Source organism: Patella vulgata, chromosome 4 (assembly GCF_932274485.2).
Source record: "Patella vulgata chromosome 4, xgPatVulg1.2, whole genome shotgun sequence".
Taxonomy (NCBI): Eukaryota; Metazoa; Mollusca; class Gastropoda; family Patellidae; genus Patella; species Patella vulgata.
The window spans coordinates 77719659-77747502 of NC_065882.2; the positions used below are offsets into that span (position 1 = coordinate 77719659).

The window sequence follows — 27844 nt, forward strand, 5'->3', positions numbered from 1 at the left end:
AATTGGTTGGCTAGCGTTCGTTTACATGTGGCGACGGACTAAAGCAATTCTGTGACGACGGTATATTGATTTGGAGATTAAACAAATAATTCAAAAGGTGGATGTGTTTCGGTAATTCTGGCAAATTAACATGTAACGGGTGTCCAAAGCCTTCAAATGAAAAATGAAAAGACTATAAAGACCAGTTAAATGTGATGAAAGTTAAGATTAATGTGTTTTTAAACACACTGATTTTAAATTTCATCACATTCAAATAAAATGGAATATTCACAATGAGAGCGAGACATTAAGTAATATATTGTAACAACAAGAGAGACGTAGGCCCGAGTGCTTTTTCAATATATTACGCAATGTCTTAAGCTCGAGACTATTAAACGACTTAAAATGCAGACAGTCCGCACGTGCTTTTACAGTGAAATACGTCACGCGAGTCCAATATTTCACTAGTATAAATAATGTACGATTGGCAAGATGCCCGTGCAATTATTTGAAATAATGGTACGCCAACATCAAAGGGTGACGTCACATCTGTATTTAAGGCCCTTTAATAAGTTTCTTGTCCAAGACATAATCCAAATCGTGTATTTTTTTCAAAATGTTTGAGGACTCGCCGCCTCTCCCACCGGTTAGTGCTAAATGATAAGGCCAGCTCAATTTTTCGTCATAGGTTAGGAGATGTAAACTGGGCTAGCGTTAATCACAGCCCTAACCCTTACTCTGGACCTAGCCCCAATGCTTACCCTAACCCTAACCTACAATCTCGCCAACAATCACGTGCCCTAACCTTATTTACATCTCAACGAGCTTGACAAAAACTGAGCTGGCCTTAACAAATAGTTTTAGCCCTCTCCACCCCCTACTGTAAAATCCTGGCGCCGCCGCACTATTTGAAATGATAAAGAGTCGGTGTGGACGTGTCATGTAAAGAGGGAGGAGTCTGCCAGGAATCTGTTACACATTAATAGACAAGTAAAGTGACATCTAAACACAATGTAAATACACGAATCACATTCCATTTAGAGCAGGATACTCACGTTGGCATATTTCAAACATATCATCTTCGACAAACTTGTTATTCGTGCATAGAGCAACTTCTAAGTTAAGTGTTCTTTTAACTTTAAGGTGTACACGAAAAGAAATAGATTCTATATTAGCAGAATTTGATACAAAATGAAATTTTACTGTTTAAATAATAAAAAAAGAACATTCGACTTTGAATAGAACAACTTCTAAGTTAATGTATTTTTTAACTTTTAGGTGTATACAAAAAGAAGTAGGTTCTATATTAGTATATTCATCCATATAACAACTTCTAAGTGGTTTTCATTTAACTTTTAGGTGTATACAAAAGGAAGTAGGTTCTATATTAGTAAAATTTGATGCAAAATGAACTTTTACTGTTTAAATGATATAAAAAGAACATAATTAAATAAATACAGGCCACTTGTTGATTAAAATATTTATTTAAATTTTTGAGTTTTATTGTTAATATGAAGAAAATAGAAATAAATGTAAAACTTTAATATATATTTTTTTAAAAATAGGGTAACATATAAACGATTAACCTTGGTGAGATAAAGCTCGCCATCGTCATTGACGTCAAGTGAATTCCTGGCCCCGAGTTCACAAAGCATTCTCAGACTTAAACATACATTATGCAAGAGCTAAATCTACCTATTGCAGGTCTTTCTTTAGGCCTGAAATGTTATCTAAATTATTAATTAACTTATCCAGGCCATAATCAACTCTCGATGGCATCGCTAGCCTGCGATGTTTATTGGATTAAGTTCCTATTTGCTGTTCAACTTCCATTCATAATTAAATCATGAACTGGATAATCGAGGCTATGTTTTTATCTTAGCGACGTTAGTAATGATGATCGAGGCTAGGCCGAAAATTCAATCGCTAAGATCTCGGTTCATTGGGACTGAAACTTTCAGCAAATTCCCTTAATAGTATTTAGTTTTTAACTATTATAGTGAGAACTACCAGCGCTTTATTTAATCTCCCATTTATGTACCTTTAAGTTAAAAATTTACTCGATATTGTTTGCCTTATTTTAACGAAGATATAGCCCTTTATAAAACTTTTTTTAATGTATCAAATACATCAGTAAGAAACTATGTGCTATTTTTTATTTTTCTGGGTGAAAGATATTTGTCGTAAACAATTCTTAACTTAAGTATGAGAATGCTTTGTGAACTTGGGCCCCGGTCACACGATGGATGTAGTCTGGTTTCTGTCGCAGACGAATAATCATTGGTGTGCGGTGGATAATGCAATCCTACTGATTGTGCCGGAAGTTTCGTCGGTTGGAAGTGTGCTACTGGAAGAAAATCCATCGCTTACAGACCATCGGGGTTGATCAAATCTATTTCGAAATGCTAGCTTTTATAACGGGGAAAGTCAGGTTAATCTTATCTATAAATTTTGTACTTTTCATATTAACAGGTTATGTGGATCCCTTGGGCCTATAAAAGAATTTTCTTCAGCTAATTATCCACAAAACAGTTTTATTTGGCGTGGATGTAGACCCAAAACATTTAAATAGCCAATATTGAATTTAAAGGTTCGTGTGTTTCCCAAGAATATGTTTAAAGTGATATTCTCCCATTATTTTGTTGAATTCAGCTATTGATCTTAGAGACTGTGTTAGCTGTGTACGCGCTGTATTATAAGGTCTGTCATTGAGCCAACTGGCGTGGTTTCGATTCCCCGTTTGTACGTGACAAGGAATGATGTCGCCTGTCCAGCATCGTGAGTTTTCTCCGGGCCCTCCAGTTTCCTCCCACTGCTAAAGACTCCTACGCGCAAGCGAATTATTGAAATAAAATTGAAGAATATGTTATTCCCGAAATGACCTAGTTTGTGTCGAGTGAACGTTAAACACCATTTCTCTCTCTCCCCCTTGCTCTTAGGGATTTGCTCGACACATTATCGCCGATAGAAAACACGGCAAATAATCGTTAGGTTGCACAGGTCTTTAGATAGAATTAGACTTATTAAAAGTAAGTTGGTGAACCAGAGCCACAGTGGCTCCGTGAGTATGACGCTGATACATTACCCAGGAGATAGTTTCTAGGGATTATCCCGCTTAGCCTCGATTTCACAAAGCATTCTCAGGCTTACGTTAAGAATTTACTTAAACTTGTTCGCCTCATTTTCTTGCTTTAATGCAGTGATTCTCAACCAGTGTGCCGTGGTGCCGCGAGCTGCATGTTCATCTTCATTAGCAGCAAAATACCACCCGATTAGATTTTATTACATACTTCGAGAAGGTATTTGTTGAGTAATAAAACCTTCTAGTAGTTTATCGAGGGCTGGCCGTCCTTACCGCACGGTATAAATAAAACCTTCTAGTAGTTTATCGAGGTTCGGGTGCTTCCGGAGTCCAAAAAGGCCGCTTTATATAAATGAGAATTTTGAGGATAACTAACCCGAACCCTAACCCTTTTTGAAAGACTGAACTTGGGTCTAATTTAGTTTTTACTTCTCTTAAAAGGGTTAGGTTTAAGAATTTGGGGGGAGAGGTTAAGTCTCCACATAGGCACTGACCTAGGATGATGAAAAATTAGTTCGTGATATTTCCTAGTTTTATTAAAATACATACAATACATTAGATTTATATACAAAGGCGATTTCACTGTTTATTGGTGTTGGTGGCGCTGATGGTCTTCCTTGGGTTGTGCTTCTGGTATTCTGGTATTATTGTTTCTGAAGAAAAAAGAAAATAAATTTGAGGCTCTCGGGAGAGAGCCACATTAGTGTGTTTCCTACAACGGATTGGATTTTCTAAAAAAATCGTGTTTGTTCCACATCACCGGGTTACGGCTAGGGATTCTTATATCTTATTGATTTTAATTACTAACGGTTAGGCATAGGATTTGATATATGGTTTGTTTTGGGTCAGGGTGGAGACTGGTCTTATTTAATCTAATTTACTGTGCACTAGGATGTCGTTCGGATTTTTATTTTTAGAATATGCAATTATAAGTTTCTGTGTGAATATTTTCGGGTGATTTTCTTGGAGATCAGTATAGTGTTTTCTGATGATTTTGGACGCACTTGCTGCTGTTGCGCTAAATGGAACTACAAAAGGAGCTATTGCGCTAGCCGTATGAATATTCAAACCTAGTGGGGGGGGGGGGGGGGGCTGTTGTTTTCACTTTGTCAATCCAGAATTTTTCTCTTGTTAGCCTAAACGAGTTCCTGGTGAACTTAACTCTTAGAATGCTTTGTGAACTCGGGCCTGGTTTGCCCGCTGTTAGACGTGTAGGACGGGAGGTGCGGGTGGGGGTTAACCTGCCAAGGAAGAAAAACGTCGAGTCGTGAGCTGGATTTCGACCAAATGTCCTCGCATCACACTGCAGGGTGCATGTGCATCTTCATTAGCAGGAAAATAGAACATTCAACACCATTTCATAAATAGTAACGCAAAAGAAGAAGACGAGTTCCTGGTGAACGAGAATGGTCAACAGATGAAAACAATCAGGGTTCATACTTCCTATTCTTACTAAGATTTGTTTTTGTAGCAAAATGTGTCAAGAAAGCGACCATTTACAAATCTATTATTTCAGTTTGACAGGATGGACTAGTGAGGAAGTCACCAAAATACAAAAAACAGAAATATACGGGCGAAATGTCAAAGTCGTGTGCTGAATGAATTATCAAGAACAGAAGACACTGAAATACCGGTCGAGTGAAATCGTATACATGGGTTCACAGAAAATTGTTAATGTTAGAAAGAAATGACATTTATTGATGAAAAACGAATGTATCTAAAAAAATATTTTTTAAAACTATGTTTCCATGATATTAATTTCTTTAAAAATAGTTGTGACAATTTAGAATTTAAAAAATCTGATTTAGATTTATAAATTTTAGAAGTTGGAATTCGACTTTAAAAAATCTAATTCTTATGACTCAAACTTCGTCAGTTTATAAACGTATAAAATATTCATAAATATCCGACATTGAAGTTGTGAATGCTGACATTATGTAATGACATATCTTAAATTTCAAAACTGTTTTCTTAGAAATATGTTTCCATGAATTTAATTTCTTTTAAAATAAAATGTGACAATTTAGAATTAGAAAATCTGATTTAGATTTATAAATTTTAGAAATTGGAATTCACTTTAAAAAACATAGTTCTTATAACTCAAACGTAGAAGATATTCATAAATATCCGACATTAAAGTTGTGAATGTCGACATTATGTAATGGCGTATCTTAAATCTGAATTACAATGTTGTGTCTAGATAATCTAGAAGCATATATACATTATCTTAATTCTTATTTCAACCTTCCGTGCCCTTTTCTTCATCTTTTTCCTATTTATTCAAGTACAATAAGATTTACGCCATTTATTTACAATATTGCGACAAGGCCTGTCTAATGATTAATTAAGACTTAATTTGTGGAGGCGAATAAATGTTATTTCAAGAATATAATAGACACACCAACCAGTCGATTTTAATTTTTCATTTTTGTGCATGAAAAAAAAAAATAGTTTATTTTGTACTTAACTCGACCTTATTGACGCCACTGTTCTAAAATTCAGAGAATAATATTAATAATAAGAGAATTTAAAAAAAACACTTTACGTACGTTATCAACTAATTCCATTATTTTAAAAATCCCCCATACACTTATTTCTTTCCTAAGTGATAGCAATCAGTATTTTAATTTTCCTTGCCTCGATTTTCTCATTTTAAAATATGTTTTAATACAATATAAGGTCATTGAGTGAGGGAATATATTATATTCGACTTCGTTCACCCTTTTTGTTTCTTAGTTCTGTTTATTTTGCCGAGTGCATGAAAATTGAAATTTTGTCATTTAAGTGTGTTTCTGGATTTAAGCATTTTTGAAGTTCAAACTTTGGTCAAAAGATCTTAAAAGCTGTGACGTAAAAATCAACACTACATTAAATTCCAGTTCTTTCGTTCATTTCATGTTTTAACATTCACAAATTTGTAAAGCAACCCAGAGTTCTGAAAGCTGTTGTGCGGTAGGGCTAATTCTTTTCGTTCCGTGGTTTTCATTATCTATAGTGATTCCGAAATTTGATATTAATTCATATTTAGGCCACTTTTATTTAATTCATCGGAAATCTAGCAGGTTTGTAAAATCTAGGCAATTCTATCCCTTCACCGTTCAATATGATTTCCAAATTTGATCTCAGTTCATATTTAGGCCGCTTTTATTTAATTCTTCAGAAATATATGATTTCAGTATTTAATTTCAATAATATTGAAGCCCAAGTTAATCTTTAATGTCCATGTGTTGTTGAATCAGACTGAATATTTATATTGATATCTAATTTAAGCTTCATCTATATGCACTGACCTCATCAAATGAACCATTATACATCGAGTCTATGGATGTACGTGACTAAAACATTTTAAAGTCTCCAAACGATATCCACAGTCGATTCACACCATCATGAAATGCTTTAAATAAAAAGAAATACAATAAGACGATATATAGGATTACAATAATTCAAGCCACAAATAAGTTGGTTCAATGTTGCATTTTTAGGCGGCAGAACGAAATACCTAATATTACCTATTTTCAGGCAGCAGAACGATGTGCCTAATGCTACGGCAGAGAGAGAGAGAGAGAGAGAGAGAGAGAGAGGAGAGAGAGGGGTTTAACGTCCATTCGACACAAACTAGGTCATTTCGGGACTAACATATGCTTTAATTTTTTATTTCAATCAATCGCTTGCTCGTAGGGGCCTTTAGCAGTGGGAGGAGAACGAAGGACCTAGAAAAAAAACCCCACAAGGTTGGACAGGCGACCCTACTCCTTGTCACGTACAAGCGGGGAATCGAAATCACGCCACTTGACTCTATGGCAGACCTTATGATGCAACGCGCACGCGTTATCCATTCTACCACCCAAACCCCCGCTAAGAAAGGAACATACTATCATATTTTACACACAACTAAATGCTCATTACTAATTTATTAATATCTTTCTCCGTTAGATATCCACTGATTTGGTGAATAATTTCCGTTAAAACCAAGGGGAATAACTTGCGTGTTGTGAGGATTGCGTGGGTTTCAAATAGTTGTTTCCTTAAATGGTATCCTTTATCTCTTGTCTGTGTACTCCATTGTATCCAGCTGTAATCGGGTACCGGTGGGAAAATGCAAGATAGTTTAATGTAGAAACTCTGTAGAACGAGGGAATCACGGTGATTAAGTGGGTAAGTCGCTGGCCGATAAAGTTCATCCTGGTTTTTGGGCGTGGTTCCCCCTTGTTAGTGATGCAGGACGGAGGGCCTGACAAGGACAGCTGTCTAGGACGAAGAATCGATGTCCCGTGTACACATTGGCGTGCACGTAAAAGATCCCTTGACAGTTAGAATTCGATATAAGAGTAGGCCGTAGTGTCGCTTTCCGGGCAAAATTTCACTCATAGTATACTGTATGGCGTTTGCCCGTCTTCATTAGCCCAGTTCGGAGCAGAACAGTAGGGCGTTAAACCCCATTTCATTTCTTTTCTGTAGAACGGGGTAATTTGGGGAGGGACTTGCGTTCCTGGGCTTTAGAAATGGGAGGAAACGGGAGTGCCCGAATATACTTCCTGTTTCGTACAAAACCCGGGTTTTGAACCCGGGTCTTGTATAGACATCAGGCCTTACGTTACACAGGGCATGCGTTGGACCACTTCCCCCACCCCGCACCCCCGCTAATATAATTCCACATACTTTACTGCTTTCCGGTCAAGACCAAATGTATTGTTGTATATAGTCGCTATGTCATGAATACGCGTCAAGAAGTTAAAAAGCAAAGAACTTCGAATGGATTTTACAATTTCTTATTGTAACAAACAGAAAGAAATCAAATCATATAATTATTAAATCTTGGCCTGACTTAATATGGTACCAGCTTGATTCAAGATGGCCGCTGAACGGGGAGCTATCATATAGATAAACATTAGGAACTATCTAGTTACACCGTCTGTTTGATACCAATTTACGCGGGAACAAGTGAACTCCACTCTGGCGTTATTAAATGTGTATGTAAAAGAGATGTTTTATTCCATCTTTCTACTTTATGTGATAAGAAACAGAGTAAACAATATTCTTATCCGCCATCTTTAAATCTTTATCTACTTCTCGTGCTTTCTAATATGATTGGTCTAAATATAGCCAGATATATATATTTTTTTAAAATTAGAAGTTATATACTTCGACTGTGTTTAAATATGCAAATAGATCTATGTTCCAAATCAGTTACTTCTTTTCGAAAAACATAGAATTATATATTTTTTGTATTCAGTAGAAAAAAACCTGGTTAATTTTCTTGCTACTTCATTTTTCTTCTTTTTCTGTCTCTTTGAAAAATTATCTTCGATTACTCTGACATCACGATGTTCAACTAGCGTTTTGTAAGGATAATCCCCTTTTCTATCGGCAAACCCTTGATAGTTGTTTTAAAGTTTTATTCCGCTTCTTATTTTATGAATTTAGAGAAATGTGTGATATTCCATCTGAATAAGCACGGTTTCTTCATGGGTCATTTTCCATTATATATCAGATACTAATATTCGTTCCGGAAATAATGTCTTTCCAATATACCATTTCACGTTACAAATAATGATTTTCTACAACAAATTATTTTTTTCTGCCAAACAATAGCATTTTCTACCAAACAATAGCATTTTCTACCAAACAATAGCATTTTCTGACAAACAAAAGCATTTTCTATAATTTTCTGCCATACAATTTTCTGCTACACAATAGCCTTTTCTGCCATACAAAAGCATTTGCCCACTATAAAATAAAAATACAATTGTTCCAATACAAAATATCAATATAACAAAATATCATTTTTTTTTGGTTCAAACAAAAAATGATACAAAATATCATTTTTCTAATGCAAAATGTCATTTTTCGAATGTAAAATATCATTTTTCGAATGTAAAATATCATTATTCCAATACAAGATATCATTATTCTTTTCTAATACTTTAAAACAAAATATCATTTTTCTAATACAAGATATCAAAAATACAAGATATCATTTTTCTATTACAAAATATCGTTTTTCCAATAAAAAATACTGCAATTTCAGTGTATCATTACACGAAATATTATTAGTTCACAATACAATTCTGTAACATAAAATATTTTTCTAAAAAGGAAAAAAAAAACTCAACAAATATTATATCCAAAATACTTCGAGTACACAAAATGAGATTCCCAACTCAAAATATACTTATATCATTTATATTATTTATATCATATGCAAAATATATTTTTTTCTAATATACATTAATATTTTAAAATAATAAATATAGTTTTTCTCATAAAAAGCTAAAATTTATTCGATAATACTAAACAAAAGGCGAAGAAGAAGAACAACAACAAAATAATAATAATAATAATAATAATAACATATCATCTAAGAGCGTTACATTCACTGTCCGGCGTGGTTTTCCCTTGTCAGTGATGCAGGACGGAGGGGCTGACAAGGAAAGCTGTCTAGTCGTTCGGATGGGACGAAAAACCGAGGTCCCGTGTACACATTGGCGTGCACTTAAAAGATCCCTTGGCAGTTGGAATTCGATATAAGAGTAGGCCGTAGTGCCGCTGTCCGGGCAAAATTTCCCTCATAGCACACTGTATGGCGTATGCCCGTCTTCATTAGCCTAGGTTAGGAGCAGAACAGTAGGACGTTAAACTCCATTTCATTTCATTTCTACATTCACTGGTTTTTCTCCGTATCTCTATTTCCTTGGCCATCTCAATTACCCAGTCGTGGGCAGAAAAGTACGACGTTAAATCCGATTTGCTTGAAGTTTTCTCCTCTATCTCTCTCTCTCTCTCTCTCTCCTTCATTTGCTTTGGCTATCCAACAAAAACACAATGATTAAGACAGACGATTCACAGTTAATGGTATAGTATATATACTACACCAAATCCAGCTACAAACACGATGTATTGCCATTTTGTTTGGAACAAGGGAACCTTGAGCACAAGACGTGTCAATAAAAAAACCTATTCAATTCGTGTAAATGAAACTGAATGAGTGAATATTATTAGGTGTAGAGTTATTTTCTCAAGGGAATAATGTGTATATATGTGAAACAGAATCTCAGGTCAGAGTAAATAGTTAGTTTGATTGTTTTATTAAGACGAGAAGCCGCGGGCAATATCTAAACATATATCTAACACAGACCGTGGGTATATCTCGTGTATTACTCTGGTTTATAAACTCGCTAATACAAATCATTACCTAGTAAAATTAATTGGAGATGTTGTGAATTTATTTAGTTCACCTTTCACCTTCGTACATTTCATAGCCGTTGAGAGAGAGAGAGAGAGAGAGAGAGAGAGAGAGGGGGGGTTAACGTCAACTCGACGCACACAAACTAGGTCATTTCGGGACTAACATATGGTTCAATTTTATTTCAATAATTCGCTTTTGTGCGTAGGGGTCTTTAGCCGTAGAAGGAAACCGGAGGACCCAGGAGGTTGGACAAGCGACCCTACTCCTTGTCACGTAAAACCGGTGAATCGAAACCACTCCAGTTGACTCAATGAAAGACCTTATGATACAACGCGCGCCATAGAACTGGGTTCTGTTATAGAGTAGGACCCGTTTAATGACACGCGTAACAACTGTTTCGTATGTCAGTGTAAAATGAACACCTAACGGAAATCAACAAAAATTTATTTTTTAGTTTGGAAAGTTATGAATTTTGATAAATGGATGCTAAAACCCTAATTTTATATATTTAAAGTTACAATTTCATATTTTTAAGTTATATTGTTTAATGTATTAAAATAAAGCCCTAAAATAGATGGTACCTATAAACAGTCCTACCTTGTTAAAGAATAATCCTATTAATCCTATAATTCACTATTGTCAGTTGAGAAATTGGCAAAAATATCATTTTCAACTTCAAATTCAAACGTTTGAAGATAGCTATTCCATGTTGGAGAATAGGAAAACAAGGGAGGTAATGGGGGTAATTGTGTTATTATTTCCTGTGTCAATGATTTTTAAGTGTGGGAAATAATGCCTATGACTGTATAATAGTGAGTTGATACCTATTGAGCAAAAGACATAGAAATAGTTATGTTTTGACTTTCTTAGAAAATATGAAATTGTAACATTAAGAATGGAAATTGTCATAGTAATATTTGATAATCATTTAAAGCCTTAAATTTAGTGTTTTATGAGAAATTATCAAAATTTGAATAATAGAACTTTTATTTTAAAGATCATTTAATATTATAAAAACAGGAAATGACGTATGCTGCTCATCTATACAATGGTAACCATGTCTGTGGATCGTTTGCCCACGCCATTTCCTGCTTCCATATTAAATATTTAAAATGAAAATTTACATTTTTGAAAATAATTTTATTCATTTCTGCACTAAAAAAATAAATAAATTTTGAACTGTTTGACATTATTTGAACAGGATATGACGTATGCTGCCCATCTACACAATGGTAAAAATGTCATTTCCTGCTTCCAGATTAAATATTTAAAATTAAAATTTACATTTTTGAAAATAATTTTATTCATTTCTGGACTAAAAATAAAAAATAAATTTTAAACTGTCTGACATTATATAAACAGGAAATGACGTATGCTGCTCATCTATACAATGGTAAACATGTCATTTCCTGCTTCCATATTAAATATTTAAAATCAAAATTTATATTTTTGAAAATAATTAATAAAATAATTTTATTCATTTCTGCATTAAAAATAAAGATTTTTTTTTATAATCTGCATTAAAGGCTCACTTCCACTCTTGTAACTGAATAATATGTCCCAATCTTTATTCTGGTCAACAAATTGTACTATTTTACAATATTCCAATTAATTGATGATACGAATTTCATCTTAACACACCCAATTTAAAAAATTGGAAAAATTCAACTAAATGATTTGAAAAGCCTGACGTAAAGCTTTTCAAATGTGACTTGGATTGAAAAATATTTTTGAACCCTCTGGACAAGTAAAATAGGATTTAATGGATAATTTACACAGCAGGTAGGACACTAACACATCTAGTGCTTAGAATAAGGCTATTTTTTATTTTCTGGAGCTGTCAAGCCAACAAGAGTGTTATTGTCCCTTTAATAAAATATTGTAGTTAATTATATTATTTTTAAGAATTTAATAAATAGTTAGTTACAAGGGGGTATCTGTGATATGAAGTGATTCTCTTCGGCGATTTTAAAAAGAAAATATGAAACCAGTTTTTGATAATAGGCTCATCAAAGTTGGCATTTCACAACAGAAACCTTAAACATAGAGTATTTTTAGTTAGAGAATGCTTCGTGGGAATGTTCAGAAATTATCAATTGTAAAGGACTAGCTTACCATATCATTTTTCAATGTTTTAGGATAATCTTGTTATTGTAACTATATTATTTGATATTTCCCATGCCGCGAGAATCAGTTCCTTGGATGGTGGTAAGGTGGCTCGGGTTACTAAAATAACTCCGCCATTTAACAATATAGTTCCCTGTAATCTGAGGTTTTCCTATTGATATAAACGACCGGCTTATTAAGAGCGGGTTTCATGATTCCACGATCTTTATCGTGATAACCTAGAATTGGCGGGAATCGCTTCCATTATTAGATAGAACTGATCTCAATATTTACAGCAGACGAAACAAATACTCAGAAGACACCACAGGAAGCTGGTGCAAAATATAAAAATACAAAAAACAAAAAATATTCTTGAAATTCAAACATTATTTTTTTTTAGATAATACATTTTATTTTGTCTTTTTTTCTACTTAATTTTGAAACAATCCAAACATACAATTTCCATTTTAGGAAAAATCTATACTATACATGTGATTTTCTTAATAAATAATTTCAATGATTTATTGAAAGCAAATAGACAAAATCTATATATAAGATAGATTGTTTTTATATCATTGTAAAGAAAAGGGTTAAAAAGGAAGAAAAAATTAACCAGTTTCTGTTTATATCACTGATGGGGTGGGAGTTGATGGCCGAATGGTTAGTGCGTACGCGTTGTATCATAAGGTCTGCCATTGAGTCGACTGGCGTGGTTTCCATTACCGGGTGGGCGTGACAAGGAGTAGGGTTGCCTGTCCAACCTCGTGGATTTTCTCCGGGACCTTCGGTTTCCTCCAACTGCTAATGACCCCTATGTGCAAACGAATTATTGAAATAAAATTGAACCATATGTTAGTCCCGAAATGACAAAGTTCATGCGCAATGAAAAGGAGTCTTAATAGAATATTGGTCTAATTAAAATAGCTCATTCCTAAAGGGGGAGCCACGTGTCTAAGTGGTTAAGACACTGACTCGCTAGCCTGTAGGTCGCAGGTTCGCTCCCGGTGTTGGTCAAGAAAGTTTATCGGGGTTTCCCCTTGTCAGCGGTGCAGGACGAAGGGCCTAGCGTTGACAGCTGTCTAGTCGTTCGTATATGACAAAAAACCGAGGTCCCATGTACACATTAGCGTGCGCGTAAAATATCTCTTGTCACTTTGAATTCGATGTAAGAGTAGGTCGTAGTGTCGCTGTCTGGGCATTATTTTAAATAATGAAAATCATTTGGCGTACTGGGATTTAAAATCATAAAGTGTATGAATGGAAATCATACCAAACTTTAAAAAACAAAACAAAACAAAGAACCTATCTTAATAATAAGGAAAAATGGTCCATATTTAAAATATTTGAGATTTGTTATGTACAAGATTCCTGAAAGACGCTACAATAATCATATTTGGAAATATTGAAGAATTTTTCTTATGTATACAAAACGTTCTAATTCCCAAATGCTCATCAATCTTGAAATCTAATAATATCAATAATAGACCGTACTGAGTTATACCCATTAAACGAATATAAATAATACATGAGATATATTTTAGGAGAGTAATTGCAAAAATTGATAATCCTGATGCTAAACTATGGATATTATTGAAAAGCAAACGTAACTCGAATAACTAATTTTCTGTATTTGATTGACACACACTAAATAATATATGAGATTTATCTGCCCTTGCTTCTTGGAGTTTATTTTACGATTAAACAAATTGTCAGGGTAAAATTGAGTACAAGTTTATCAACTGATGTAAATCTATGAATTAGTCGTGTTCCAATGGACAGAGTTGATATCAATGTCAATACCGGCCTTCGTGTTGTTAGGGTTTCCAAACAGTTTGATATTTTGTATTACGTTAAAGGGGGAGTCCGGTGTGTTGCAATGAAAACGAACTAAAAATCATCTATTTTTCTCCCTTCGTTTCTGGTTTGGTCTAAAAGTCAAGACCCATTGCAGATTTCGTCATAGGTCACGAGATGTAAATAGGGTTAGAGTTAGGATAAGAATTAGGAGGAGGGGGTAGAGCTAACCCTAACACTAACGCTATTTTCATCTCGTGACCTATGATGAAATCTCCTATGGGTCCCGGCAATTAGCCTTTAACCTTCGTAGAGCACATTGCAACTGATTACAGCATTCAGGGCCTAATCGATTGCACCTTACCTAATGCTTCACAAGAAGACACGCCAGTTTAGCACATCGCGAGCTTGAAGCAAGGGCAGATAACTTATATCCTATTCATCAAATCCTTGCTCACTGTAAAGAACAACAATTATAAAATAGCATAAATTCTGTATACAGAGAGAGAGAGAGAGAGAGAGAGAGAGAGAGAGAGACGTATCGTCCACTACCGCACATATATATTTATTTCAATAAAAACGCCCGTATGTACGGGTTCTTTAGCAGTGGGAGGAAATCTGAGGACTCTGGGAAAAGTCACGGGGTTAGGTATGCGACCCTACTCCGTGTCACCTATACATGCCTTGGATCTACACCATGGCACTCTACATCATGATGGACCCTATGATCTACAACACATTCGACAACCCATATACCCCCGAGTATTTATTTCATTTGCTTTTCCGATGTGGTTTCTAATTGTCGGTGGTGCAGGACTAAGGTCGTGACAAGGGCAGCTGTCTAGTCGTTCGGATGTTACGAAAATCCGAGGTCCCGTGTATACATTGGCGTTGGAATTCGATATACGAGTGGGCCATAGCGCCGCTGTCCGGGCAAAATGTCCTTCATAGCACACTGTATGGCGCATGTCCGTCTTCATTAGCCCAGTATAGGGTCAGAACAGTAGGACGTTAAACCCCATTTTATTACATTTCACTTATGTATTTCATATCGGAAGTCCCCCTTATTCCGAAGTCCCCTTTAATATGGACTATATTAGATAGTGTGTATCATGTATTGATATCAGTGTAATCAGATATCTGCATCGATCTATTAAAGTGCTTTAAATTAAACCAATCAATAAAAATAAGACTCGATCATTTCCACAAACGTTCAATATTATGTAATGTATTATCTTCATATCTGCCTGTATCTTTGTGTAGCGATTCTTGTAAACTGTTCATTTGTTCATATACGGCTAACAAATAGGCCGACACAAAACAGGACAAAATTAAATAAACTTTCAAGGAATCTTTTACCTGCACGTCAATGTGTACACGGGACCTCGGTTTTACGTCTCATAAAACAGAAATTAAAAGAATTAGCCAGATTATTAATGTAATAAATATTAAACATACCATATATTATCGTTATAAAATGAAAAGGCCCTAGCATCTACGATATTTTATTACACAAATATAGATAGTTATGATAACCCATTTATTTGCGAGTTGTCTGAACTTACACCGATATGTAAGTATTATATTTTGTATTTATTTGTAGTTAAATTTGAATTTTCAAAAGAACAGGGTGTATCATAAATAGGTAGAAAAGAATGACGAAATTTCAACATTTAAAGGAATGGCCAATTTAGAGAGAGAGAGAGAGAGAGAGAGAGAGAGAGAGAGGGGGGGGGGGGTAACGTCCACCATACGGTTCTAACATACGGTTGAATTTTATTTCAATAATACGCTTACGCTTAGGGGTCTTTAGCACAGGGAGGAAATCGGGGGAACCGGAGAAAACCTACGAGGTTGGAGGCCAATCTAAATGAAATGAAATTAAATAGACTTTTACATCTTACTGTTCTGCACCAACCGTGGGGTTTCTATTCGTCTTGGAATTACAACTGCCAAGGGATCTTTTACTACCTCAATCTGCTCAAGGGACCTCAGATTTTGGTCCCTTCCGAAGGACTAGACGATCTTCCAGGTCCTTCAACTGGTGGAGCCACTAACCAGGGGGAAGCAGACAGGAAAATCCCGGTCGACGCCCTCGACCATCACTGGCGTAGAATCAGAGACCTCCGGGTTGATAAAGTGAAAGGGAAATGGGGTTTAACGTCCACTCGACACAAACTAGGTCATTTCTGGACTTACACACGGTTCAATTTTATTTCAATAATTCGACTGCGCGTAGGGGTCTTTAGAAGTGGGAGGAAACCGGAGGACCCGGAGAAAACCCACGAGTCCGGACAGGCGGCCCGGCCCTACTCCTTGTCACGTACTACCGGGGAATCGAAACCAGTTGACTGAATGACTGACCTAATGATACAGCACGCACGTGCTAACCATTCGCCCGTCCCCTCCATCACGTTGATAAAACAGCACCGTATCACTCTGCCACTGTGGTTCCCATACATTTAAAATGAATGGAATGCTACAAAACATAAATACGTTATGAATCTACAGCAGTTCTTTGGAACTTGAACTTGATTTCAAAACGTTTTTATGTCGAAAAGACACAAAATGTGCCGCAGTTTGGGAATTTTAATTTGAACAACTGTAGCAACTGTAAAAGAAATAAGTTACAAAAACTTGGCTGTAAAAAAAAGAAAATATTTACTCAGGCAGTTGAGAAAGTGTTCTGTTTTAAAAACAAACTTTGAAGAGTTTCCACCAGGGAAAAGAAATTGACGTTGTTTTTATTTATTTAATTGGCCGAATCAACTTAAACCTAGGTTTGTAACAGCTGTAAGAAAAAGAAGGGCGGGGAAATTACTCGTTGCTTAATTAACGAGTTTCAGTTAATTTATTATTGTTGAAATTTAACTCTGATTGGATACTTTATTCAGCTGTTCTGTTCTCCTCCCCCGGTTGTCGTATCTTATCTTGTATTTAGACTTACTTTCGTACACTTTATACAGACTTGTTACATGTTTCGTAAATAAGAAAGTTTGGGCGAGAAGCACGAACTCTGGTGCTAAGAATATTAATCTCTATTTTTCAAGGCAAACTGAAACCCTTTAAGTCAATGGAAATAATTACCAGTCTGAATCCAGTTTTAGAATTCACGAGTTCCTCCTTTAATCAGATTGACTGAAAATTGTTTAAGTTTTTCACACTCCTGCAAAAACAAATATAACTGTGTAATAGGTACAAACTGTGAAATGAATTAAGCGTGTTATGTTGTACTCATTGATTTAATTAATCTTTCACACCAATTTAAGATGCCGCGGTGACTCAGTAAAACGACGTCCTGTATACACATTGGCGTGCACACTGATCAGCAGTGAATATACGCTAGGCCTCTACAATCACTGATAAGGATGACATCGATGCGACTTAATAATGAGTCCCAGATATTAACTTTTTTTCTTCCGTCAAATTAAATTCTAAAACATTTCTTTCATGTATTAGAAAAATAAATTATTTGTAGGTAAAAATCATTTCCTATTTAGTGTAAATGGGTATTAAAATAAGTAAAATTCACCATTTAGCCCGAATCAGTAACGTCTTATGTAAACGATGCACGCGCCATTGAGCCAAAGATTGACGCCATGTGATGTGACGTCACGTGTCGAAGCAGTCATCTGTTACAGAGAGAGAGAGAGAAATGGGGTTAAACGTCCACTCGACACAAACTAGGTCATTTCGGGACTAACATATGGTTTTAATTTTATTTCAATAATTCGCTTGCGCATAGGGGTCTTTAGCAGTGGGAGGAAACCGGAGGACCCGGAGAAAACCCACGAGGTTGGACAGGCGACCCTACTCCTTGTCACGTACAACCTTGGATTCGAAACCACGCCAGTCGACTCAATGACAGACTTTATGATACAGCGCGCGCACGCTAACCATTCAGCCATCCAACCCCCCCCCCATCTGTTACAGAGATATTAGAAAGACTGTCATAATCCAGGAATTCGCAATAAGAGTTTGGCGTAGTGCCCCTCTCCGGACAAACTTTTCCTCATAGCACACTGTACGCCCGGCTTCATTTGCCCAGTCGGTGCAAAAAAAATATTACAAAATAGGATGTTAAACCCCATTTCATTTCAATTCTAATAAATCTCTCACACCAATTTAATTGCCAAACCATTCTGTATTAGTCGCCCAAACTCACATATTTGTAAACTGTGTATACGTATGTGTGTTTGTGTTTCCCTTGTTTGTTTATTTTGGGTTTTTAACACTTGTGTTAATTCGTTCTAACTGACCCGAGAAGTTTCTCTTTAACAGGAAAATTATAACCGGTAATGTAGATGTCAGCTACGTAGATTGACAGCATCTCGTGCACTGCTCGTGCCCTGGCTCTTTAAGTATATACATGCCACATTCCCGTCATGTGTTAAAGTTTCAGCATTCTTATAACAGAGAAATAAGTTTCTGTGGTAATCCATTGCTTTACTAAAAGAGGGAACGTTGGTATGTGCGCAAGTATATATACGTGACCAAAAGGAGTTGTTTACACGCTATGTACTGGGCTATGAGGTGCAGTTTGCCCGGACAGTGTGCGTTGTATCATGAGGTCTGTCATTGAGTCAACTGGCGTGGTTTCGATCCCCTGGTTGTACGTGACAAGAGTAGGGTCACCTGTCCAACCTCGCGGGTTTTCTCAGAGTCCTTCGGTTTTCTCCCACTGCTAAAGACCCCTTCGCCCTAGTGAATTTTTGAAATAATATTGAACCATATGTTAGTCCCGAAATGACCTAGTTTGTGGAGAGAGAGAGAGAGAGAGAGAGAGAGAGAGAGAGACTTAAACGCCCACATAATATAAAATTAGCCCATTTGGGACTAACATATGATTCAATTTTATTTGTATAATTCGCTTGCGCTTAAGGCCCTTTTTAGCATTGGAAGGAAACCGGATTCCTCCTGGAAAAATTCATGAGATTGGACAGGCGACCCTACGCCTTGTCACGTACAAGCGGGGAATCAAAGCCACGCCACTTGATTAAATGACATACCTTATAGTCTAAAGCGACCCGTTCAACCATTATGCCACCCAACTCCCCAGATGAGGAAATCAGGCCAAACTACGATCATCATTAAACAAACATTATGCAAGAGCTAAATCAGGTCTTTCTTTGGGCCTGAAATATTTTCTAAATTATTAATTAGACATTAATTAACTTATCCAGGCCATAATAAACTCTCGATATTAAATAGATTAGAACAGTTCAGCCATATATGATTTAAGCTAAAAATGGAGGAGCGAGACTTACCTTCGAACAACTAGTACAGTGGTTGAAATTATTGCACGCGTCTTGTCAAACCTTCAAATGCTAATATCTTCGCTCGCAATAGAGTAATTTGAATGAAATTTTCAATATTTTCATTTTACATTATCTATTTTCGAACTATTATAGCAAGAATGGCTAGCTCTTTATCTAAATCTAACATGATGTATCTTTAAGTCTATATGTGATAGATATACTGCGACACTACTGGGGGGGGGGGGGTGTTGATGATCTTTAGATTACATATTAAACTAGGTGACAGTACCGACTCATTAATGGACAAAACATTTTAATTAGAAAGGATTAGTGGCAAATCTTGTTTCAGCCTGTGAGTGATTGGGCTAATCAAGACAGACACACACTAGGCAGTAAGCTAACATCACACCCTACTCTTATTGCCCTACAAGTCTTTTTTCAGAGTATGGAGCGTCTCTGTTGCCTGTAGCAACTGGGCGTAAGAGGACGAGCAGATGCCAGGCAGTGAGCTGACGTGACTGCCTACTGTTCGTCCCATGAGAACGACATTTCTCTTTGCCCCCCCACCCCTCCACCCCTACCCCACGTCCTGCATCACTTACGAATAACCTTGGAAATTGTTCAGCCATCACTGCACCGGGACCGTCTGGTTATTAGTGAACCATCATCATACGCACCGAGCCACGGTGGCTCCTGTATGTTTGTTTAGATGACGAGAGCAATAAAAGCGATCCCATAAAACCCAGAATTTATGCCATACATTTCCTAATTCTTCTTTATTTATTTGGGGGTTGGATGGCCGAATGGTTAGCGCGTGCGCGTTGTATCATAAAGTCTGTCATTGAGTCAACTGGCGTGGTTTCGATTACCCGGTTGTACGTGACAAGAAGTAGGGTCGCCTGTCCAACCAAGTGGGTATTCTCCGGGTCCTCCGGTTTCCTGCCACTGCTAAAGACCCCTACGCGCAAGCGAATTGAACCATCTGTTAGTCCCGACATGACCCGGTTTGTGTCGAGTGGACGTTAAACCCATCTCTCTCTCTCTTTCCCCTCTCTCTCTATCTCTCTCTCTCTGTTTATTTTTCGTGGTCACATTTTTATCAGTATGCAATATTCATTGCCATCATCGCAAAGACAAATCCAATGTTTTTACTTTTTTGTTTAAACTGTTGAAAATGACACACATCTGTTAAGAGTTGGGAAGACTAGCTTTAAAGTTTCTAATATTATAATTACATGCTGTCTGGAACACATCAACCTTTTTGAATGTTTTCGATCTCTTTCGATCCTGTCGGGTGCTTCTGAACTAGCTAGGTGGTCATCCCGAGTCCCTCGTAATGTTTGTTTTAATACTGGCACTAGGATAATAATTGAGAAGACGAAAATAATAGCCGACAACATTAGAACAATATCTTAGAATAGCCAGAACAATAACCAAAGATCATCACAAAACACGCAAACCTGGCTCTCATGAGTGTCAGATGACGTTTTATGACATTGAAAAGTTATTAATGGGCTTGTGACAACCCATGTAAATAAACCCAAATCTCCAGTCAGACTAAGACATGCTTGTTTGTTCTTCAAAGGTCTAAATATGGGTAAACATTTCACTAAAATCTCAACGATGATTACCTTCCGTTTTAAGCCGTTCGTGTGGAGATAATCCGACGTTTTATTTGCTCTTTTTGGACACAAGATGTAAGAGGGATAACGCAGGGCTCGCCTTACTCGCCTATCTTATTGATATACAGTTATGATGAATTATATCAGACTGTTTCGTCATGTTTAATGTGGGGTTAAAGTCAATATCTGTTTTATAATTGAATATCTATCTAACCGCTGTTTATATGAATCATGCATGTCACGTTATGCGAACGAAACTATCCCATCAGAAATTAAAAGGACAATTTTTATTTGAGAAACGTGGACATATCAATTAGCGAAATACAATCGTTATATGCACGTATTGAAAATAAAGGTGACCAAAATATAAAATAACAAAGTATTGAATAACAATCGGTAGAAACGCAAATGGAATTTTTTCGGTGAATTTCATTTTGACGGTCGAAGGGACAAAGACTCTCTTCATTTCGCATTACTACTCTGAGTTACAGAAAACATACCCTCCTAGATCCGCCTGACCGGGTTCGCTCTTATGCTCAGTAGAAAAGTGTACGGGTCAGTTCCCCTTTTCGTAATGTATTGGTTTAATGATTTTTTGTGTCCTTTTTACCAGATATCCCGAAGCTTATGTGCAAATTAGTATTAAATAAACACTTTTAATTAGACATCAAAAACTGTTACTTTCACTTTCGTCTACTCTTATCATTTGGTTTTGGTAGGTGAGATATTTTGTTTTCATTTTCTAAAAGGTGATAAAGTATATGATTTTTTAACAGATCATTGTGATACAGATAAAGTTAGAATAATTAACAGATCATAAAGATAGAGTTAGAAAAAATACATGATCATGGATAGATTTAGAATAATTAGAAGATTTTTAGCAGATCATAGATAAATCAAGAATAATTACTGGACCATAAAGATAACTTTAGAATAATTAAACATCATATAGATACATTTAGAATAATTAAAAGATCATACAGGTCAATTTGGAATAATTAATAGATTGTGTCCTCTGTTACCAAACGGATAGCTGGAATTCGAAACACGAATAGAGAAGTTAAACCCTATTTCATTTTGTTATCCAACGGATGACTTCGATTAAAGAATGAGCAAGCATCAAACCAACTATATTTTGCAACAGTCTAGTAATTATGTACCATTGTCGCGGTTTGACTCGGTACTCGATCTGGATGGGTTCTCTGAGCATGTGCCTGGAATAAGAAAGCATCAGTCGGGCATTTATCATGCTGCTTGATGTACATTACGCCCTACTGTTCTGTGACAACCAAGATAACGAAGACAGGCATAAGTCATGTTGTGTGCTGAACTGGCGATCCCGTGTTCGATCCCTGTGTTGACCAAGATAGTTCTTCGGGTATTTTTCGGCGTGGTTCCCCCTTGCCAGTGGTGTAGGGCGGAGGTCTGACAAGGGACAACGTATTGTCGTTCGGATGGGAAGTAAAGCTGAGGTCTCGTATACCCAGTGGCACGTAACATAACCATTGGCAATTAGAATTCGAAATAAGAGTAGGCCGTAGCGCCGCTGTCCGGACAAAATTTCAGCCACAGCACACTGCATGGCATATGCCCATCTACATTATCCCGGTCGTTGCAGAAAGTTAGGCCGTTAAACCCCCATTTTATTTCATTACTCACCGAACCACCGTGACTCTGGTATGTTCTGGGTTATAAAACTGGGATACTGAAATTTATGTTACAGAACCCAATATTTCAGAAGATTGAAGATACATTTACTGACATGATGCAGTGTATGTAATAGATGACATCTAAATCTGACACGTTCGTCATAAAACCAAACCACGATAACAGACATGGACAGCTTCTAATTGACACAGTAAAGCAACCAAAGTCGTGACGTTTTACACGTTTTATTGGCCAATTTTGCAATAAAATGTGACAATTTGCTGGTTATTGTATCTAGTTTGGTTTGAATTATTGTCTTAATACAATAACTGAACGACTCGTACTAAAAACGTTTATAACATTATCGGATATACGATACGGCCATGATGTAATTTATTGAGCGATTCCGTGCTTTTTATACACTTAACTCGATAAGAAAGATGGCGACGACAGACATGCTTTAAGCACAATATTGAGACAGTTTGCAAGAAAAATCAATTTGTTACGATGCTGATCTTTTATAAATAAGATCAAAATAGCATCAAATGAAATACAATGGGTTGAACCTCCTACTCTCCTGTCCTTGTTCTCTTCTTCTTATCGTCCCTACTTGGTTGGATCTATTTAATAAGGCCAACTTCAAGTTTGGTCAAAGGTCACGAGATGTAAACAGGGCTAGCGCTAATCCAAACCGTAACCCAAACCCTGGACCTAGCGCTAATGCTTACCCTAAACCTAACCTAGAGTCTCGCCAACAATCACGTGCCTTAACATTATTTACACCTCAGCGACCTTGACGAAAAGTGAGCTGGCCTTAACAAATAGATTTAGCCTACTTCTCTTCTTGTATCACTGGAATCTACCGTTCAGAACCGGAATCAGTTGATCTTGACCGCTGGAAACCACGGGGCGTTTTAAACGTAGTCGAAGCTGTTGTAAAAATGCACAACCTATTGAATTCCTAGTTGTGAAGTAACCGTCTACCATAGATTCAAGCTCTGATCTCCAAACCTCAGGTTTCGCTATAATTAGTTATGGGTGTCGTGCTCGAGACATGACAGGTGCACTCTTTCTAGATGCGTTACTACTCTGCAGTCGAGTTCAAATGACTATTTTATTATAACGAAACACATTTGACCAATACATCAACTATCAACTAAGTCGCTTCTACGACAAATCACATCTTTAAAACACCTTTTCCGTAAAGCATTCCGTTAACGTTTTGTGTAAGACTTTGTGAAGCGCCATTAGATGCATGGCAGTAAAGTGCGCTATATCAAATGTAACATGTAATGTATTGTATGTAATACTTTGATGTCACCAGTCATTTCAATGTTTAAGACATTTTCTTTTCTGATCAAATTTATATTATGTTATAAAAAAGAGAGAGAGAGAGAGAGAGAACGAGAGAGGGAGAGAAATGGGATTTAAAGTCCACTCGACACTAACTTTGTTATAAATAGTGTATACAATTGATTTTTCTTTAATTGATTTTCATTGTTTTCCATTATTTCATAATATGTACATCAGATCTGTGTATAATATATACCAAATGAAATGAAATGAAATGGGGTTTAACGTCCTACTGTTCTGCTCCTAACCTGGGCTAATAAAGACGGGCATACGCCATACTGTGTGCTATGAGGGAAATTTTGCCCGGGCAGCGGCACTATCCCCTACTCTTATATCGAATTCCAACTGCCAAGGGATCTTTTACGTGCATTCCAATGTGTACACGGGACCTCGGTTTTTCGTATAATATATACCATATCCCTTGTATGAGGAGAGAGGTAATAGCCCACGTGTGTTCCCTTATCCCTTTTCATCCAATTGAAATAAAAAAATATTTACAGCAAATATAAAAAAACCCCAAAGACCCATTTTACAGATCCCCACAAACTTCTGGTGCAAAGGGCATTGAAATTAACCTCAGGTAGAGTTGTCAGTTGTATTTATGTGTTGTGTGGTCCTCCTTTACCTAATCTTAGAATGAAAATAACTATTTATTAAATATCATCCGTACAATAAAAACCTGTTGTGAACAGGAGTCACGGTGGCTCAGTGAGTAAGCCGCTGGCTCGCTGGTCTGGAGGTCGCGGGTTCGATATTGGTGTTGGCCGAAAAAATTTCATCGGGATTTCCCGGTCTGGTTTCCCCTTGTCAGTGGTGTAGGACGGGTGTACATAAAAGATCCATGGCAGTTGGAATTCGATATAAGAGTAGGCCGTAGTGCAGCTATCTGTGCAAAAAGATCCTTCATAGCACACTGTATGGCGTATTTCCGTCTTCATTAGCCCAGTTGGACCAGAACAGTAGGACGCTAAACCCCATTTCATTTCATTTCTGTTGTGAACAACATAAGAAAGGGATTTGTTTACTTTGTTATCAGGGATGTAGAGCCACTTATTCACTTTTCGACATTGTCTTTCAAGGATACCTCGAAGTTCCTCAGGGACCCGAACCCGATTCCAACATCAATAATATTCCCGTCTTTGTTTCTACCCGACGTGGCGACATGTCAGATTTAAAAACTTTTAAATGATGTAATATTATCATCTGATGATCATTAGATCGTTTTACTTTCCACGAACTCCCTTTCCCTCGTTCCCTTCAATCCCTTGTGTTACCCGACCCCGTGTCACGGTAAAAAAGGGGACAAATAAACCGGTGTCAGCAGGGTTAGGTCTCGACTTGTCTCTTACAAATTAATTACTATCTAATACATGTGGACATGTTGACTTGCTTACATAATATCAGTTCGCTTCAAAGATTCAGTTTAAAAGATTTGGGGTTCATCGGATACACTTAAGACCGCATGTTCTGCTGATCACAGATAGTAGGTTCAAACACCTTCAACTGCTTCACAACCCCGCCCACCCCGACCGATTGCCGGCAGTTTGTTGACTGTGTTTTTGTGTTAAGTAGACAGCAAAGCGAGTCAAGACGCTCGATGGTTATTTAAGCCATTAGAGAACAAAACGTGAAGCGATACCTCGTTTGTTAGCCAAGCAGTCAGGGTAAACAAACTCCTCTTACTTTTGTCTCCTTCACAAATTGAAGAGTTCTAAAATGGCGGTGACGGAAGTGGCGCGACATAGCACGAGGAGTGAAATGTACCTGAATTAGAGCGTGCTCACGTTACAGTCATCTCGTGTAGCAGTACAATGGATACGATGTTTGATAGAGACAAGAAGAAAAGAGGAGTAGTTAGATCTATATATTTAGTTAACAGAATGTTATTTGATAAAAGTCGTTATAAAGAATTCCAGTCAATAGAGGGGAGACGGTATCAAACTATTTGATATTATGTGTAAATAGTCGTACATTATATCTAACCATTATCTAGAATAAACATTGAACTGTTTATACACAGTATCATACATCAACTTTATAATATCCTAATATAATGTATTAATACACTCTAAATCTCACCACTCTACTCGTATCACAGTCACAGCTTTAAAACACACCATTATGGTCACAGCTTTTACTACAAAGATCCGAAGATAATCGAAGTCTTATATATGCAGAGAAGTTTTATATAGTCTAAGCGCTTTCCCCAACCCCATTCGGATATCTTGAATCAACATATTATGTCTTGTTTTAAATAAAAAAACCCAAAAACCCAAACTATTAAGCCTGATTACCAATGGTGTCAATACGAAGTGTATTAAAACAGTTCCGAGCATCGCACGCCAAGAACTCGCCGTAACAGAACGTTTCATTGGCGAATCCCTCACTTCAACCAGAACGCCGGTGTAGTAAAGAAATTTGAACTATAAAAACGAAACGAGTAATCAGATTTACTTTTCTGTATCAAACGAGCTTATGAAGACGAAATAAACTTTACAACTTGCCTTGCAGTCACATATTTTTACAATAACGATCGTCCGAGCCATCATCTCGTTACATTGAACAAATTGTCATTCAGTTGATAGGCATTCTAATTTACTCGTTGTCTTTAAATTATTGGTCTATGGATCATAACATTGCTCTTTTATAATGGACACCGGGGTCATTTTCAATGCCTACTGATATGCCAGATCACCATAGTCCGTTTCAGGCGGCGAAGCTCAATCGTCGCTAAACGTCTAGAGTGAAGTGCCGTTCGAATTTCATTCGATCTCTGCCAGTGGCAATTACAACCAAACCTTTATGGAAAAATGGGTTTTAACGTCCACTTGACAAAAACTAGGTCATTTTGAGACTAACATATTTTATTTCAACCCAACACTTTATGGATAAACAATTACTGAATTCAACAGGGGTTACGTTTCTGCAATGATTCTCAAGTTTTGTGTTTTATTACTAAAATGACACAAATTTAGATATTGTTATAAATAACAAATTTAAATATTTTTAAATATTGTTATGAATATTTTTAAATATTGTTATGAATATTTTTAAATATTGTTATGAATATTTTTAAATATTGTTATGAATAACACAGTTAAATATTGTTATGAATAACAAATTTAAATATTGTAAATTTAGATATTGTTATGATTGGAGGAGGAGGATAACAAATAAAAATATTGTTATCAATGGAGAAGGAGGATAACAAATTTAAATACTGTTATGAATGGAATAAAATAATAACACATAAAATATTTAAATTATACACATTTATTGCTTTACAACACATTTATAGAATTAATAACAACTTAACATTTTTATACAGATGATAGACATTTACAGAGGGAACATTTCCCAGAGGAGTGACAATGAATATAGATATCATAATGTTCTTCTAGACACCTTGCTTATAACTGAAGAAAAGGAGAAGATCTTGACCAATATAAAAGTGTAACAATGTTTGTTAGATATTATTTTCGTTCCATTTGTCCGGTTGATTAATCCATTAACATGTAGACAAATGTTTTCAAAAGGCTAATACTGATCTGGGCCCTGTTTCTCGAAAATTTAACTAAAGATAAAATCCAAATTTAAGTAGATACTTCAATTTTGAGTATCCACTCTAATATTATCCAATCAAATTACTAAAATTTGGATTTTATCTTAGTTAAAATTTCGTGAAACAAGCCCCAGTTATGACAGAACAGAGTGGGTTTGAACTTGATTATACAGCCATTGCAAATGTCTTGATAATCAAAGCAGATTTTGTAGCATGAATTGCGATTGATAGAATGGTCTTGAGGCGACCACTCAG

General features: G+C 36.4%; 1 protein-coding gene across 1 annotated transcript in view; it reads right to left on the reverse strand.

The window, feature by feature from the left end:
* Nucleotides 1-6209: 6209 nt before the first annotated feature.
* The window catches only part of LOC126818070 (doublesex- and mab-3-related transcription factor dmd-4-like), a 44492-nt gene continuing 22857 nt past the window's right edge, over nucleotides 6210-27844 (reverse strand). The window contains exon 3 of the mRNA XM_050545248.1: nucleotides 6210-6215. Within this exon, the coding sequence (XP_050401205.1) occupies nucleotides 6210-6215 (6 nt within the window). The remainder of the gene's footprint in view (nucleotides 6216-27844) is intronic.